An 18,922-nucleotide genomic window follows, 5' to 3' on the forward strand; every position below is an offset into this window, starting at 1 on the left:
CAGACTTGGTTTCAGAATTTTTACCTTTTGAAGAGTCTTAGCAACCACCTTCTCCGACCACATCATTTTACACCTGCAGAAATGAGAACCCAGGAGTCAGAGCAACATTCACACAAGTTCACAAGGCAGTTAAGCCAGGGTTAAAACCCCAAACTAGAAACAGAGAGCCCAGTTCCCAGGCCAGTACCCTGTCCGTTGCATCACCACGAGGCTATTTCCAGAAGGTTCTGTCAATGTCTGATTAAATGGCGGAGCCTCTTACAGAAATTTTCCCGCAATAACTTTTGGTGTAAGGCATCAGCCACATAATGTGTAATACACCATCGTGTTGTCTGGCAACACCCCTCGGAGGGCCCAGGATGAACATCTGGCTAACGATCTGAGCAAGGGGGCAGACTTTGTGAAAACCAAAACAGAACCTAGAGTAGATGAGAAAGGAAGGCTATACACAAAGTTCAAAGGACAAAATTTTGTTTCGTTTAAATAAAGTTAAAGGTCACATACGATCCTCATGTACAAGAGGAACATTCTCAAGAGGAGCGGTTGTTTGTCTGTCTCCTCTCAGAATGACGAGAACAGAACTGGAGTAGGACAGACACCTTGCTGGAGGTCGCTCTGTGAGTCACCGGAATCGCCAGCCAGCAGGAATCATAGAATTCCCTTAACAACTGGATCTGGGAACCGGCATCTTTCAGGGAGGGTTACGAGGAAAGGAAATTGACTGAGTGATTCACAAAGCCCTTGCGCTCTCATTAAGTCCCCTGCAAGCTGTAGGAGAGAGTCCTTCTCGGAGCCAACAGGGACACATTGAACCATTGTACTTAATGAGAACAGGACAGTATCTTCAAGAGGTTTGTGAAGTACCTAAAACAAAGCAGATTCTGTATTGGGGGAAAAAAATTGTCCAGATTTCAAAGGAGCCTCCCAGATGACACTCCTTCACACTGGCCAGCATTTGGGGTAGCTCATGGAAAACCTGCCATTCAAGGTCAGGAGCCCGCTGCCCCTTCCAAATATGCCTTTGTAGACACGCTTGGTGCCTCTCCCTTGGTAAAGGCCAGGAGGGGCTTAATGTGGATGCTTCTCAATCCGCAGTTTGAAGACCAAGGAGCTTGGGACTCTACTTCCTTGAAAATCAGGACCAACCATTCCTGAGACTCTTAGGCTACTAGCTTTGAGAAAACTAAATCACAGCATACATCATGCTATTAATTAAAAATGGTATAACAAATAACATGGAGGACAAGGGGAGTTAGAGAGGAGAAGGGAGTTGGGGGAAATTGGAAGGGGAGGTGAACCATGAGAGACTATGGACTCTGAAAAACAATCTAAGGGGTTTGAAGCAGCAGGGGGTGGGAGGTTGGGGAAACCAGGTGGTGGGTATTAGAGAGGGCACGGATTGCATGGAGCACTGGGTGTGGCGCAAAAATAATGAATACTGTTATGCTGAAAATTTTTTAAAAAATGGTATAATCTGGAGGTGCCTGGGTGGCTCATGGGTTAAAGCCTCTGCCTTCGGCTCAGGTCATGATCTCAGGGTCCTGGGATCGAGCCCCACATCGGGCTCTCTGCTCAGCGGGGAGCCTGCCTCCCCCCCCCTCTCTCTGCCTGCCTCTCTGCCAACTTGTAATCTCTGTCCGTCAAATAAATAAAGAAAATCTTTTTTAAAAAAATGTTATAATCTGTGCAAATGTCATTTCCGGAGGGTCCCTTTCATGAAAGACCTCCAAAACATTATTTGTCTCAAGCCACAAATTTTCCAGAGCCCCTTTGCCAAATGATGAACTCTTGGTAATTAGTATGTCTCATTATTATAATTTTCTTCCAGATAATCCAGGAACCTGTACATCATGCGCTACGGGGTATTACATGTAAGTCTGGCATTTATTTTTTTATGGCACTAACTTTTCTGCAGTTTAAGCAATACTGACTTAATCCTCAATCCAGTGATTAAAGCAAAGAGGCCGGGCAGCCAGAAGCGACTGTGCCCTGTCAGGCTATTAATGAACAATTCTTGGATTTAGCAATAAGAGCCCAGCTGTTTTCTTGCCTCCAAAGGAGGCCCTCTTTTTCTTGGTCCTGGAAGTCACCCAACCTGACACTGGTGTCTAGGAATCTCGCCATGGGTTACCAGTTTTCAGACCCTGCAGTTCATGGACAAACCTTAATGACAGACCTGATCCCAAGCAAGCTATTTCCAAACATCTGCGTAGAGACCTTGGCCTTAATGGGAGTCAGAAAATCCAGGATGAAGCCAGGTACTTTGTGAGCTCTGAATCACCCCCTGGGTAATGAGAGACACAGAGCACTGGGGTAAATGAAACACAGATTAACAGACACTCCCAAAGTTCTCCAATTCAACACTACAAGTCAAAGATGGGAGGTCTCCATGTCGCCTCCCCTTCCTTTCCTAGTCGGCCTCCTAGGGCACACTGGTTCCTATCTTGGAAGAAAAGCAAAGAAGGTAGAGTAGAAGAAAAAGAAGGCCCGGATTATACATAAACTATGTAATTCTTCCCTGTGACACTAAGAACTGGGTGATGGCCTCACCCCCAGTTCTTCTCTTCACCTTTCCACAAACTCTCATGCCAGGGACATGAGATTGATGTTACTCTCCAGAGGAAGAGACTGAAGGTCAGAGAGGCTGTGGGTTTCCTCACGTTACACCACAAGCCAGCGGGGGCGCGGGGGTGGGAGGAGGGCATCCAGGTTCAGGTCACCTCAACTTAAGTGGACTGGTTCCTCCTGTTACCGCACTGCCTTTCGCCTCTAGCACCCCTGAGGGATGGTCATGGGTAGAAAAGATGCTGACAGAGGTCAGGGGCTTGGGAGGGAAAGGGGAGCCCAGGAAGCTGAAGCTTATCACAAAGAGTCAGTTAGCCTTATCATTACCTAAGCTTATAGTTTTCATTCAACTCTGGTAGAGTAGCCTGATGCTCTCTATATGAACTCTGTGTCTCCGCATTTCTGACCCACTGATTTAAATTACTGCTCCATGAACAGGGGAGGAGGGACAGAGAAGAGGCCCCAGACACGATTGCTGCAGGGTAGAGCAGACGAGTAAAGGAGCAGAAAGCCATCTGTCAGCATGTTCATAGCTGGCCTTTACCCACCACAAAGCCCACCACAGACCACCCTGGGCAGAGATGAACAGCAGACATGCAAACACTCTTTGGTGAGGACATATGGTCGGGGGCACAGAATGTTCCTCAAAGAACCGAGGAAGGAGAATTTAGACTCAAATAACCACCATGCAGAAGTGGGTGAGGCGGAAAAAATAAGACATAGGTGAGGAATTCTCCTGTTAGGTCCTCATTCTCTGCGTCCCTCTGGTGTAATTGCATCCTTCCTCAAGCAGACAGGACAGCACAGCCCTCCACCTGCAACTGCTTCCCCTGTCCCGGCCCTGTTCCACCTTGTAGCCAGCCCGATGAGCCACGCCTGCGCACCGCTGGCCACTGAAGGTCCCATAAAACCCTTGGAGAAACAAATACAGGGAAGGAACAAGCCCAGTACCCCTTGGGGGTAAAGGACACCATGTTTGTTTCCAGAAACACACAAGTATAACCCTATAGAATGTTTTGTAACTTTGAAGATAGTGAATAAAACATTGTATCATAGAAGGTGCTAATGAAGAAATACAAAGCTTTCCTTGGATACTTCCTTGATGCTATGAAATTCACCAAAGGGCAAAGGTCAGCCCCTTCAAATGGACCCCTAATTCAGTGGAGTCTGGAATACAACATTTGGGGTGGCTGACTGGCTCAGTGGGCTAAGCGTCTGCTTCGGCTCAGGTCATGATCCCTAGGGTCCTAAGATCAAGAGTGTCACATTGGGCTCCCTGCTCAGCTGAGGCGGGTGGGACAGGGGGGTTGAGGGGGGTTTCTTCTCACTCTGCTCCTTCCCCACTTGTGTGCATGCTCTGTCTCTCTCAAAAATAAATATGTAAATAAAAATTAAAATTAAAAAAATAAGTTTAAAAAAATGAGATACAAAATTCTACTGTAGAATGAGAAGGGACAATATCCTTAAAAATATAAATACATAAAACCTAAGCCACTTCATTCTTAATATTAAAAATCTAGCTTTTTAAAAAAAATAATTAAAAAAAATCTAGTAGACATTTTGGTAAGTTACTTGAACTCAACACTGAGCTGTTTCCAAACATCCATGTGGAGACCATGTCCTTAAATGGGAGTGAGAAAATCCAGGATGAAGCCAGGTACTTTGTGAGCTCTGAATCACTCCCTGGGTAACAAGAGACACAGAGCACTAGGGTAAATGAAACACAGATTAACAGACACTCCCAAAGTTCTCCAATTCAGCTCTACAAGTCAGAGGTGGGAGGTCTCCACGTCACCTCCCCTTCCCATTGCCATGTGACAGAACGAACAGATGTTCAAATCCCAGGCCTGACTTTGACTATGTATGGGACTCTGAGCCTGTTACCTCGAGACTCAGTTCCCCTATCTAGAAATTAAAGACATAATAGCTACCATCTGGGAATCGCATGGAGGTTGAAATGAGGACTTCATGCACCATCAGTACTCCATAAATAAACACTGGGACCCCTTTCCTACTCCCCAGCTCTTGACAGCTGCCCTGATGTTGGGTCCTCGGGGTCCAGAGGGAAGCGGCCAATGACATGTTTGGTGAGCACACAAAGACCAAGCTTTTGTCCTTGACACCCAAATATCTATACCTGTTAAAAATGACGTGTAGACAGATGTCAGGATATTAAATTCTGGTGGTAAAGAGAAACAACGTCAATGTACCTCATGGAGGAAACTCTGCCTCCTCTCCTACCCCCTAGGTCTGAACAGCACTGCTACAAGACCTGTCCTGAGAAGACCTACAGAGAAGAATCCGAATGCAAAGCGTGTGAGACCAACTGCGGCAACTGTGACCAGCGCCAGTGCTACTGGTGTGAAGAGGGCTTCTTTCTCCTGGGTAAGCCTGAGAGGCGCAGGGTGGTACAAAGGAAGAACAAGGCTCCCGAGCCCCACCCAGAAATGAGAGCACGCACTTGACTGGTTTCACACTCTTCCTGTGCCTCTTGTCCAAGGATGGATTTTAATTTGGTTTGAAAATGAACATTAGCCGGCAATACTTCCTTCTGCTTCTATTACTGAAGTAGAGTGCCTGTCGCTCATTAATGTCCGACATCGCCAAGCTGATGGATGCAAGAGGGACGGGGGCGGGGGGGGGGGGGGGGAGGTACGTTGAAGGTAAATGCCTTAGAACAAATCACCTAGAATATTCACAACCATGACTCTTTCCTGGGGACTTAATCCACACTATATATCCCTAAGCACTATTAAAGATCTACAAGATCCTTTGTCTTCAGTTTGGGTCTGTGGGTTATGAAAGAACCATCCTAGGGGTCTTCCAGGGGAAGGACTACTGGCCAGAGGCTCCCGAATCTTTGCCGGATCAGCCCCCACTGACCTCCGTGGTTCTCTATGGAGATTTGTTTGATTCGTGCTTCTCCAAGCCCTGAGAATCCAAAGTTCTTTACTCGATGCCCTTCACTCCTTCACCCCTGGAGCAAACTTAAATGCTTGGTTAAAAGCAGACTGACGTGTTGGATTGGAGACACATTTCTTGGTTAAAATAAACGGAGGCCAGTTTGGTTTCTTTAAAAACAAATGCAAACAAAGAATGTTCCTGAGTTTCCCCTCGGCCTGTTTAGAACCCAGCCTTGCACAGGGCGCCCAGCCGAGCCCGCCAGGGGCCCACCCCCATGCTCCCTCTCTGTGTCCTCCCGCAGACCGCTCTTGCGTCAGGAGATGTGGCCCTGGCTTCTACGGCGACCCAGAGCTGGGACGATGTGAGCGCTGCCACCCGGCCTGTGAGACCTGCACCGGCTTTGGACACCAGCAGTGCAGCAGCTGCTGGGAAGGACAGCAGCTGCGGCAGGGGACGTGCGTGGGGCCGGCCCAGATCCAGGTGGAAGGGAGATTCTGGAATGGTATGTACGGGAGAGAGAGAGAGCAGGTGTCCAGCCACCTTCTCTGCCTGTCTCCGTCCCTCCCTCTTTAACCCTTGCCTTTGGGATATCCTGAATGAGATGAAGGCACGACTGTGAACCAAAGCTTGGAGTCGGAGAGGGGAGGAGGCTGTGGTTGGTGGGTGTCTGACCTGGAGGGAAACCCGAAGTGCAACTTAATGGTTGGTGTGGCCTGTTTGGTGGGGGAGAGCTCGGAGCGGGTAAACAGAGTCATGGAGGAGAATGGCCCAAAGACCACTATCTCAAAGATCCAGAATAGCTTCTACCTAAGGCAAAGGAGAAAGACTGGCAAAGGTGGGCTTTTTCAGTCACACACGGAAGAACGACCCTTAAGAATTAGAACTTAAGCTGAGACAGCCCATCTTTCCAGCTGCTGATTAGAACTTAGCATCATTCAAGCTTGCCTTTTAAAAGTCCCCCTCCAGGGGCACCTGGGCGGCTCTCTCAGTTAAGCAATGGACTCTCGTTTTCCGCTCAGGTCATGATCTCCACGTTGGGAGATGGAGCCTGGAGTCCGGGTCCCTGCTAAGTGGGGAATCTGCTTGAGATTTTTCCTCCCCCTCCCCCAGGGGCTCATGCTGCCTCTCAAGTAAAATAAAATAAAAGTCCCCCTCTGGCTGCGGATGGGGAAAGTGGGGATTTTGATGGGGACGGGAGGGAGGGTGTGGGAGCTTGCCATCTAACAGTAAAGGCTTGCGTCTGCTCATCCCGACCCACGTCCTCCGTATGGACTTCCTCGCACTGGAGCCAAAGTCACAGGCTTCCTTGCAAGGTAGTTACAAGCTCCAATGACCTCTCTGTGTCTCTGGGGGTTAAAACACAAAACCCTCTTCCGACTGGAAAAATCTGACTCACATTCTATGAAGAGATGCTCACGAAAACAAGAGATGTTCTCTGTTTGATTTCGAGGCAAGGATTTATTAAAAAGGTCATTTCAGTGCAGCAACAGTGGAGGTCCGCTCAGGATACGACTTCGAAGGGCCAGGGAGAGGGAAAGATCCCGGGCAGGAGAGAGGCTCTCACTGGGTCCACGGAGGGACATCCATGGCGACCATCCACCATGACCGTGGCGCATATGAGACTTAAAGGAAAAGCAGCTCAGGGACCATCACAAACCCAGCAGCCAAAGGACACGGAGAACATGGGCCAATTTCAGAGACATAGCTGGGAAGAAAATCATTCACTCCAGACTGGGATATCTTCCGTGAATTATAGCTGGACCCAAAGGCTGAAAACGGGTTTGTCTGGCATTCAGGCATTTAAGAGGCAGTGCAAGCCAAGAGGAAAATCGTCTGGTGCTGTGTTCCTAGCTCAGAACATCTGTATTTTATCTGGCATCCAGATGATGAAAAGGGCCAGGGAGCCAAGAGTCAAAGCAGATTTGATTCCCCAAATGATTACACGTCCCTTTCAACTGGACTACGCGCTCTGCAAGCAGAAATCAGACCTTGATTGTTCCCCTCTGTCAGAGCACCACACCCAACCCTCTGCATTTTCTACTATCAAAATATAGTGTTTTTGAAGAAGGGACGGAATTAGTCCATTTGGGGATTCAGCACTAATAAGGGATTCAGGAAGCAGATGCGAATGCTTCTCATGGCTGGACAAAAGCAATAAAGTCAATGGCACGGCCGCACTTTTCTATGATCTAGGAAATCAGACATGCAGACTCCTCACAGGGAGGAAGGACTCATTCTTCACGAAGCAAGGTACAGCTGGAGCTCAGCTTCCCAGGCAGAGTTTAGACTGAGGTAGATAGTAAGTGAGAAATGCATTCCATAAAGTCCTAGACTCGAGTATTAGAGCCAATGCCTACAACTGTACCCTGACTTCTAGCTCTTAAAAACAAGAAGCAAAACAAACAAACAAAACAAGATTGGGGGTATAATAGGTGGGCAGAAGTTTCCAGAAAACAGTCGCTAATTAGCCACCCCTTTACGATGATGCTAAGCAGGTTGCATTCTCCCTGAGTCAACTCTGTGGGAGCCCAGACAATTTACAGAAGGATTTGAAAAGAACAGAGCTGCCTAGGTGCTCTCAGCAAGGTGGTACTGTGCTTTTCAACTCGGTCGTGGATCCACATAAGGAAGGTAAAACGGGACAAACTTCAGTTCACCCACACCACCCCCAGCAGAAACAATCAGCTCTTCTTTGCCTCCAAAGACTACGACTGCCCCCATTGCCTGTGCCAGCATGTGGAGAGGAAATAGCCTTAAAATAAAAATCCAACTGGACTTCACTGAACCCCTCTCTTAATAAGGTGGCTGCTCAGAATGAGAGGACCATCATTCTTTGTTAATTATGCACACGGTGGGACCACCTCCTGCCCCAGTCTGAGGATGGAGAGTTCCCTACACGTTGGACCATGCCCGGCAGGTCCTTCAGCCAAGGCTGTGTAATGTCCAAAGATGGCCGCCCAACTCTGCTCTCTCTGCCAGCAAAGAATCACTCCCACCAGAGTACGGATCTCCCAGATCCCCTGTCCTAGTCAGTAATATCCTCTGGAGATTCCTAGTCCAATATCCCCGCATGGCAGCCACAGACCCGATGTGAAACAGGCCACTAATGGCTTCCACAGTGCCCCGGGCATCACAGGGTGACCGTGGGTGAAAATGTTGGGGCATTCAGCTGCCTTCCTGAAACCACTGTGGGGAATGGAAACGGTTTACTCTATGACTGTTAAATCATTTGGATTCTCTTAAGTGGTTTTCCCCCGGTAGTGCCGGAAAGTCCTAGGAATAACTCCCACACATTTCCCCTACCCACCTATTTCCATCATCGATGAAAACCGTGTTTGTAGCAGGCTCTAATGACATAGTCCGAGGGTAGTTTAATCTACAAAGCGCAGACGCGGGGAATTAACTTTTTATCTTTGACCACATCCTAACAATTTCTCACCAGCCTGTCTTTTGATCTGGATTCCTGTGCCCTGAGGAAGCCTGGACTCCCAGAGTCCCTCACAAACACTGAGCCATGTGCAAAAAATAAATCTCAGCGGTGGGGAGATACATTGCCTGTGTGTAACTGAATCTTCGAGAGCTTTAAAGATGCCACGAAAATCTGATTTTTAGAAGGACTTTGTAGATATATACAGTTGCCTTGCTTAGAAATGAGGACCTCATTTTTATTTAATTATCCAATCAGAACTCAGTGAAGAAAACCCGGGACTCTGGATGAGGAAATGACTAAACCTTTGGCCCACAGGATCCCTGAAGGAACCACACATCTGCACTAGCCTTGATTGTCAAATACCCAGGAATTTTGATAGGGGATCATTAAACCATAGGCTGTGATGGGAGTATTTACCACGGAAATCAGCTAACACTATAAGTCAAGTTTTTTGTCTTATGTTCCAAAAAGCCATTTTACCGGTACACCACTGCTTTGACCTCAACCAAACTATTTTAAAATCCAAATTAATTACAAAAAGTCTCTCTAGTGGATGTAGGCTTTAGAGATAAGCATACCAGGATTCAAATCCTGGCTCTGCTCTCTACTAGCTGTGTGACCTTGAGCAAGTTACTCATTCTGCCTGAATCTTAATTCCCTCAACCATAAAATAAGAACATGGAACTACTTCAGCCAAGGTCATTCTGAGAATTAAATGGGAGAACACATATAAAGCTCCCAGGACTGAAGAGGACACAATAAAAGTTAAACTACTCCCCAGCCCTTTAACCTGACCCAGTTTTAACGCAGGAAACACTAGTTCACTTTCAAAACAGCCTTCCATGTCAAATTTGAGTATTTGGGGGAAGGGGGTGCTAGACTGGGGAAGAACAGTCCCAAAAAGAAGGCAGCAAAGAGTGCTAGCTGAGATGCCTAGGAGCCAAGCCAAGTCCTTTATATCCTGTGTATAAAGGTGTCCATAGCAGCTCCATTTATAAACCCCCCCCCCCAAAATTAAGTGAATTATGTTTCATCCAAATACATCACCCATTTAAAATAGTGTATACAAAGACTTTTAGGAACAAGAGAATATGCCTATAAAATCTATAATATCAAACTCAGGGGTGCCTGGTGGCTCAGTCGGTTAAGCATCTGCCTTCAGCTCAGGTCGTGATCCCAGGGTCCTAGGATCGAGCCCCACATGGGGCTCCCTGCTCAGCAGGGAGCATGCTTCTTCCTCTCCCTCTGCCAGCCGCTCCCCACCCCTACTTCTGTGCTCTCTGTCAAATAAATAAATAAAATCTTTTTAAAAATGCAAAATGTAGGATCTGTACTATATACAGAGAAGACATAAATGATTTCACACACAAACACATACATGATTCTACTCCCACATTCAATATGAAGATGGGAAATCCACGTGCTGATGTCTACCCCACATTTCTGGGTGGTAAGGTGATAGGCAACAGTAACCTTCTTTATCTTTCTTGCATTAAAAAAATGAAACGCCTTTTTTTTTTTTTTTTTTAAATAAAAAAGAGCCCGGGCCCACTGAAAGCCCATCTTCGGCGAGGAGCCTTCCACAGAAGCAACGGCGGAAGTTTCAAATCAAAAGAGGTAACAGGGAAATAGGGAAAAGACCATCACACCGAATCAAAAGCCTCTGTGACCTAGAAACCAACCTGAGAAGCTGAACTATAAGGAGCAAATGGGGGTGTGGAAGTCCTCAGACAAAAACAGAAGGAAGGTGGTAACCGCAACTTGGTGCTCAGAGGCCAGAGACCGGGAGGAAATTCAGCCGTGAAGCTTTCTGGAACATTTAAGGGCGTTCCTGATGTGCTGACTGGTTATATCTGGAGAGGCTATCAAGAAAAGCCTCTGTCCTTGCAGATCTGTAATAGCCTGGAAAAGCACCTCTGGCCTCCCTGGTCACTGCTGTAGTATTTGAAATAGCAGAGATTGGGGGAAAAAAAAAATACTAAGCAGTCACCAACGGTTACCAGTTAGAAAAATGAAGTTTGATATACCCATGCAATGGAATGCTGTGGAGTCACAAACAAGAATGAGGGGTTCTTTATGTGCCAGGGCCCCCCAAATACATTATTACCAGAAACAAAACAAATGGGTTAAACAAGGTGAATAAGTACAGTTTATATAGAAAGGATGAAGGGATGCTTTATGATATATTCCCTTTCTTCAGTTTTTTGGTTTTTTTTTTAACTGTGTTGAGTATTGCTTATTTTAAAGTTTGTTTTAAATAAAACTCCTGTTTTATATGGTTTAGCTATAGTCATTTCTAAAGGACAGACACTACATTTTCTTGGTCAAGGTGTTTTGTTTTTTTTTTCCCCTTTGAGGTCTTGTCCAGTCCAAATTTCTGGAGTGGAAAAAAAAGAAAAACTATGATCAAAGTCAAATACTTGTGATTAAGTCACTAATCTTTTAGGATAAAAACCTGTGCCTGGCAAGGATGATCCCTTGCCCACACTTAATTGCTGTTAACTGTGTGTACAGAGCACCCTCTAGTGGACATGTGCCGACATTACAGATTTTTTTATATCTAGTGTGTCCCAGTAAAATCTCAAGCTGCCAGAATGTGAGATGCGTAATTATAAATACGTGTAGATATATTACAAAAATGTGAGAAAATTCATTAAAACTCATTTCTAAATAAAAAAAACTTTAGTATAAAAATGATAAAATCGGGGTGCCTGGGTGTGGCTCAGTTAAATGTTTGCTGCCTCCTGCTCAGGTCATGATCCCAGGGTCCTAGGACAGAGCCCCACTTCTGGCTCCCCTCCTCTCCACTCTTGTGCGCTCACTCATGCGCTTTCTCCCTGTCTCAAATAAATAAAATCTTTGGGGCGCCTGAGTGGCTCAGTGGGTTAAAGCCTCTGCCTTTGGCTCAGGTCATGATCCCAGGGTCCTGGGATGGAGCCCCGCATCGGGCTCTCTGCTCAGCGGGGAGCCTGCTTCCCCGCCACCCCTGCCTGCCTCTCTGCCTTGTGATCTTTGTCTGTCAAATAAATAACAAAAATCTTTAAATAAATAAAATCTTTTTTTTTTTTTTTTTTTTTTTTTTAAAGATTTTATTTATTTATTTGACAGAGAGAGATCACAAGCAGGCAGAGAGGCAGGCAGAGAGAGAGGAAGAAGCAGGCTCCTCACCGAGCAGAGAGCCCGATGCGGGGCTCGATCCCAGGACCCCGAGATCATGACCCGAGCCGAAGGCAGCGGCTTAACCCACTGAGCCACCCAGGTGCCCCTAAATAAATAAAATCTTAAAAAAAAAAAAAAGATAAAACAAAAAATTTCAAACCCTGAGTCAAAAAAAACTCAACTCCTGGCCTAGACATATAATACTATTAAAGACTGTCAAGGTGTCTGGTAAATATTAATTTGCTATTATTTTTTAAGAACTGCTCTCAGCCATTGTGTTTTTTTCAGTTCCATTGAAATACAATTGACATGTAACATTGTCATGTTTAACAAGTATAATGTGATAGTTTGATATATGTATATATTGCAAAATGATTACCACCATAAGGTTAACATATCCACCACCCCCAGTTACCTTGTGTGTGTGTGGTGAGAACTTTTAAGAGCTAGCCTCTTAGCAACTTCCCCATATACAACAGTATTAGCTGTAGACACCACATACTTAATCATCTTACAACTGGAAGTTTGTACCTTTTGGTCCCCTTTCACCCATTCCCCACCCCACCCCGACCCCTGGCAACCACCGATCTATTATAAGAGTTTGGTTTCCTTGTAGGTCCACATATAAGTGAGATCGCAGAGTATTTGTCTTTCTCTCTCTCATATATTTCACTTAGCCTAATGCTCAAGATTTATCCATTTGTTGCAAATGGCAACATTTCCTTCCTTTTTATGGCCAAGTGGTGCTCCTTTATACACATACAGCACATCTTCTTGATCCATTCACCCATCTATGGACACTTCAGTGGTTTCTCTATCTCAGCTCTTGTAAGCAAGGCTGCAATGAACATGGGAGAACAGGTGTCTCTTCAAGACAGTGATTCCATTTCCTTCAGTTACATACACAGCGTGGAATGGCTGGATCGTGGGGTAGCTCCATTTTTCATCTTCTGAGGACCCTCCGCACTGTTTGCCACAGTGGCTCTCCCCACTTCCAGCCCCACCAGTGGTGCACAAGCGTCCCCTTTCCTCCACGTCCTCACTGATGCTGGCTATGTCTTCTCCAGCCTCGCCCGGCTAACAGGTGTGAGATGCTCTCACACTGCAGTTTTGATCCGAATCTCCCTGGGGATTAGCGAGGACTGATGTTGGCAAGGGACCTGTTGCTCACTCTGCCGCCTTCTCTTTTGGGTTAAGTGAGGCTATCAGGTTAAAAAGGCCTTCAGGGAGACTGTTGGTCTTGTGGTTGGTTGATATTGTGGACAACAGGGAGACCTGTTGTCTTTTGCGGGAATCCTGCGCTGGGCTCTGCTCTGCCCAAGGCTAACTGAGCTCTTAACAGCTCTGCCCAGGTAGAGTACAGCAGTGAGTCAGTCTCCTGGAAAACCAAGGCATGTTTCTCCTTCCAGACTAGGAAGAGAACTGCCACTTAGCGTAGCAGAATGATCCTTTATGTCTATACGTCTCTATCTACCTCCATGCCAATCTGTCTACCTCCCTACCTGGGGATCTAGTTTCCTCAGTAGCTAATCTCAGCAGCTTATTCACCATGGCACCTTCGGAGAAACCAAGCACTGCCTCCCAGGGCCACTCAGGTATGGAACAGGGGAAGAAGAGAGAGAACTAAAGCTGAAGCTTGGGAAATGGGGAGGTATGTACCCAAGGAGAAAACTGGGAGGAAGGAAGCAGAAGGTCTAGCATTTACTGAGCCGCTGTGTGTGTGCATTATACACAGTTTCATTTCATCCCACGACAGTTCTATAAGGGAACGATCATTGGCTCTCATGCTAGAGACATGGAAAATAGGACTCTCTGAGTTTAATTCCCGTATCCATGGTTACTCTCCCAGAAGTGGCACAGCTGGGCTCTGAAGGCAGTTGTGCCTACAGGACCCACTTTGTCAGACCGACTCTCGAAAGGGCTGGAAGGAGCCAGAAGCAAGGGGGGTGGTCATAAGATGCCAACAGTCAACTGGGGGTCCAGATCATTCCTATCCCACATCCTGAGCTAGATCTTCTTTTTCTAATTTTCCCCCATGAGACTCATGCTGATTCCCAAGCAGCTCCTGAGGTTTGGTCAAGATCTCATGTCCTCATTGAGTGATGTCACCAAGGCTGTTCTGTAGGTCTTTGAAATTGTCCCTCGGACTTGCTGACTCTTGGGAAAAGCCTGGCCATCGAAGGAGAGCTCTTGGGGGGAAAGGGAGAGAGGAACACCTCCAATGTTTCCCAGGTGGATGGGTATTGAGCGGGAATGGCCCACTTACCATCCGACCAACCAGAAAACTCGCAGGTGGCCCCATTAGGTGAATGTTTAATGATGATTTGAGAGGAGATCAATTTAGGTTTGCATTCCACAGTGGTCACTCTGAAGAACACAGAAACCCAAACATTGACGGATTTTGAAACCTAGTTCCAAAGAACAAAAAAAAAAAAAAAAAAAAAAAAGGAAAGAGAGGAGGGAAGGAAGGGAGGGAAGAAGGAAAAGAAAAAGTTACTCCACAAAAGACACAATGAATTCTGTTATCATCTTGGAGTGAAGAGAAATGGTCATCTAAGAATCTTGGGGAAAGAAGTAATGACCTTCAACTAGAAAATTCTTTCATGATGCATGCCCACAAGCACACACTCCCACAGATTTTTAATATGTGGAAGAAGGAACACCTGTTAGATTAAACAACCCCATTGCATTTAAGGCTATCCTGTCACTGGAAGTTTGCAAACCACATCTTAATGATCAATTGGAAGGAAGAGAAAAAAAGAATGAAATACATGAATAAATGAATAAAGTCCACTGCACGGGTAATGAGTGGGCATCAGAGTTTAGCCAATGCAAAACTGAAGGGATTCTATTCTGGGCAGGAAGACGAGATGACCCATGAGATCCTTTCCAATGCTGTAACACTGACTTCTGGTTTCTGTCCCTACACAGACATTTTGAGAGGACACCAGCCTTGTCATCCTTCTTGTAAAACCTGCAATGAGTCTGCAACGCTGTGCACTTCATGTCCAAAAGGTCAGTGTGGAATATGACAGGAGGTGGCCGTGGCCCAGACACTTCACTGTCACTCATGTGACATCTTTATGTAAAAGCTTTGCAGGACTTGATCCAGTTCTCACTGTTCCTATCACAATGGCTCCTCTGGGAAAATGCCAGGACCCAGACAGTGACCTCTAACAAAACTGGTATTCAGGGGCACATGGCGGGTTCAGTCGGTAGAACAAGAGACCCTTGATCTCGGGGTTGTAAGTTTGAGTCCCATGTTGCGTATAAAGATTACTTAAAAATAAAATCTTAAACACACACACAACTAGCTTTCAAAGGACCAAAAAAGAGAGAGAGAAAGAAAAGAAAAACATCAGCGTTCTTATCCAAAGACATGATGAAGTTATCTGTTGATCCGGCCACAGAATTTGCTGGGTCTCTGGGTACCTGACATTTCTAGAGGTTCCATTACTCTTGAAAGTGCATTAGCCAAAACAAGAGAACTGAGGGTAGAGATTCCAGGGGAGGGTAAGTACCCTCCTTCTTCTTTCCTTCTTCATTTCTGAATTTAGGGGAGAAAAAACCCAAAGAACGACTTTTTTTTTTTAAGGTTTGTTTAGTTGAGAAAGAGCATGAGCAGTGGGGAGGGGCAAACGGGGAAGGATAAACGGGCTCCCCACTGAGCAAGGAGCCTGATGCGGCGCTCAATCCCAGGACCCCAGGATCATGACCTGAGCCGGAGACAGACACCCAACTGACTGAGCCACCCGGGTGCCCCATCCAAAAAACAACAACTTAACAGGTCAACAGATGCACTGCTTCATCGTTTATAATAACAAAACATCAGAAATAGCAACTCCCCTGAATTCAGGGGATATTTTATGAACATGGTTCATTAACAGTGAGAATTTAAGAATTAAAAGTCACCATGAAAGCAGTCATGGTGTTGGAAGGCGCAGTGTTCATCGTGAGATGATGCAAACTTTAAAATTTCAGGTGTGCCATGACTCTACTCCTACGAAATATAAACGTTTACAACCAAAAACTGAAGGAATTTTCTTGGGATTTGGGAATGGAGGGTGATTTTTACAATAGTTTTCTTCAATAATGATGATATCTGATTTTTTTCAATTAAAAATAAGTAGACAGACCATCCACGCCAGGTGGTACTGGATGGAAGAGTTGCCACTGGGTTAGCAGCCTAGCAGGAGAGGCTTCCAGAAGCAGAAAAATAGACTCTAGAGGGCTGCACATGTGCCTTACACTTGGACGAAGGTGTTAACAGACCAACTGGACAGAAGGAAGCCCCTCGAGACCTGCACCAGTATCAGCAGGAAAGTAAAAGAAAGAGGGCAAGAGGGCACTTGGGTGGCTCAGATAAGTATCTGTCTTCAACTCAGGTCATGATCTGGGGTCCTGGGATAGAGTCCCACATCGGGCTCCCTGCTCAGCAGGGAGCCAGCCTCTCCCTCTCCCTCTGCTCCTCCCCACCCCCATTGTGCACTCACACTCTCTCTCTCTTTCTCTCAAATAAATGCTAAAAACAGAAAGAAAGAAACAGGGCAAAACCTCTGTTGTCGATATCCTTTCTGGCCATCAAACTGAATGTGGGAGGCCCAGCATCACTAATAAGTACTTGCGATTGTCAGAAATAAATATTCAACATCCTTGGGTCTTTGCAGAGGCTCCAAAAAGGAGTTTGGGCTGCTGTGGGTCATCTGTCCTTTGTGCAGACACAAGTGCCCTTGGACCAGACACAGGATGACCGTCTGTCCACTCTGCCTTCTTCCCTGGGTTTCTAGGCACATATCTGCTGGCCCAGGCCTGTGTCTCCTCCTGTCCTGAAGGCACGTGGCCCTCGGCGAGGAGTGGAAGCTGCGAGAACTGTACAGAGGACTGTGTCTCCTGCTCTGGAGCTGATCTCTGCAGAAAGTGCCAGACATCACCAGACCTCCCTCTCGTCCTCCACAAAGGCAGGTGCTACACCAGGTGCCCTGAGTAAGTGTCCCTCTGCCTTTCTCGTCCAGCTCTGGTTCATTCCCCTATGGCATCTGGAGGGCAATTCCTTCTTGCACCAGGAACGCCTCCCTATCCCCAGTGATGGAGCCTAGGGATGTATCCCCAGTTAGACGGAGCTCTAACTGACAACACTATTGGCCATAGCAGCCAAAGCGTGCACACTTTTCCCTCGGGACTGTGATATGTACATGTTTTTGACTTTTGTGAAAATACGCGTTTCTTCCACCTTGTGGCTGTGATCAAGGAGTTGTCTTTCTTCCATGACCAAAGTTAAGGCTGCGAATACAGGAATCTCTTCTTAAATGTTTGCAGTAGGTGAGGTGTGAGGTGTAAATAATAAATACAGAATCAGACCTGCTAAATTATTTATTGATTCCTCATGGTTTCCTCAGTCCTCTGGTTTATAATTCCTTTTCTCTTCCCATCAATGGTTCCACCTCCAGGATGTAAAAAGGAAGTGGAAACGACACTTGGAAAACTGCATCTGGGAACTTCCAGTGACAAGCAACATAAATTCTAAGTAGAATGACTGAGACAGTGTGGGGTTTGTCATTGCATGGACCAAAAAGCTTAAAATCTAGCATTGGTTACCTCAGCAGCCAACACTTCGTTAAAAACCCACAATCTTTCCGTTTTGTTCTTGTATCTTCTTCAGCTTGTCATCCCCTGAGCCCCTGAGCCACGCTGTCTGCCCCGTGTCCAAACCTCACCACCCTACACAGCAACAACCAGAGACAGAAAAGGGCACGTTTCCCCTCCTCCATCTCTTTTCCAAAGGAAAGAAAACCAACTTCCCTTCACATCTCATTAGCCAGAATGCATCCCTTCCATGCTCCAAAAATGATCTCTGGCCAGAAGGATGGAAATAGAAAGACCAGTTTCGGCTACACAAGATTCACCCCGAACACCTAAATAAAATCAAACACTGACAGCCAGGAGGACTAGAAAGAGGGAGGCGAGGAGGGAGTTTGGGGGAGTGACCAATAGGATCTATTTGGGGGAATCAGAAATTTCCCACTGATTAAAAGAACTTGACGCTAGAGCTACAAGACCTATGATAGAAGTAGATCATTAGTTTCTGGATCCGCTACTGAGACAGATCCTGTAGGTGCAAACACCAGTCAGGGTACTCGAGAAGCCTCCAGGCTAGTGAAGAAGCCAAGCGTATTCAATTCTGTTCTGCAGATAAATAGTTCACATCTGCTAGATATAAGAATTGACAGCAGAAGCTTAGTTATAATCAACTGAAGCTTCTCCATGTGGTCCCAGAAAGCTAAGATACTACTGTATAAGGGAGTCTGGTCTTAGCTTTCATCTGGATACAATTTGGTTCCCTCTCTTCTACAAACTGCTGCTTCTCCTATTTTTCTTTCATAAAACTACATCAGATACATAAACCTATTCACCCCTGTCCTATTTCTTCCTGATACATTCAGTACATTTTTGTTTCCTGAATAAATACAAGAAGGGCTGAAGGAATGAGGAAATAGATGTGAATGAGTTCATTAAAACATCAAGTAAAGAGGCCGTATAGGATGCCTCATGGGCACTGATTCAAAAAGGAATCTAGTAGATGAGTTATTTGCTATAATTATTCACCCTTCCATGGACCTATGCTCTCTACTTGTCACTTTGCAGCAACTTCCACAGACATTGAATGGACTGCCTTGATCTTGACTTCGGGCAAGTTCATTTGCTTTGGCCAACGGGTTGTTAGCGGAAGGGAAGCAGAGCTTTACAACCTGTTTGCCTGGATGAACTTGCCCTCTTGTTCTCTGTCATGGCTAAGAGAAGAATGTGCCCCAGGAGGTCCCTGTGCCAGAGAAGATAAAGGGACAGAAAGACCAGAATCCAGGGTGT

General features: G+C 46.1%; 1 protein-coding gene across 4 annotated transcripts in view; it reads left to right on the plus strand.

Annotated features, from left to right (window-relative positions):
* The window catches only part of PCSK5 (proprotein convertase subtilisin/kexin type 5), a 461,872-nt gene that overhangs the window by 408,129 nt on the left and 34,821 nt on the right, over positions 1 to 18,922 (plus strand). For 3 of the 4 annotated variants that reach the window (XM_047699471.1, XM_047699474.1, XM_047699473.1), the window contains exons 25-30: positions 1,829 to 1,871; positions 4,814 to 4,950; positions 5,771 to 5,971; positions 10,439 to 10,516; positions 14,990 to 15,073; positions 16,846 to 17,041. In XM_047699471.1, coding sequence (XP_047555427.1) covers positions 1,829 to 1,871; positions 4,814 to 4,950; positions 5,771 to 5,971; positions 10,439 to 10,516; positions 14,990 to 15,073; positions 16,846 to 17,041 — 739 coding nt within the window. The remainder of the gene's footprint in view (positions 1 to 1,828; positions 1,872 to 4,813; positions 4,951 to 5,770; positions 5,972 to 10,438; positions 10,517 to 14,989; positions 15,074 to 16,845; positions 17,042 to 18,922) is intronic. The other variant, XM_047699472.1, reaches the window with a different exon arrangement.

This window comes from Lutra lutra, chromosome 13, assembly GCF_902655055.1.
Source record: "Lutra lutra chromosome 13, mLutLut1.2, whole genome shotgun sequence".
Classification (NCBI taxonomy): Eukaryota; Metazoa; Chordata; class Mammalia; order Carnivora; family Mustelidae; genus Lutra; species Lutra lutra.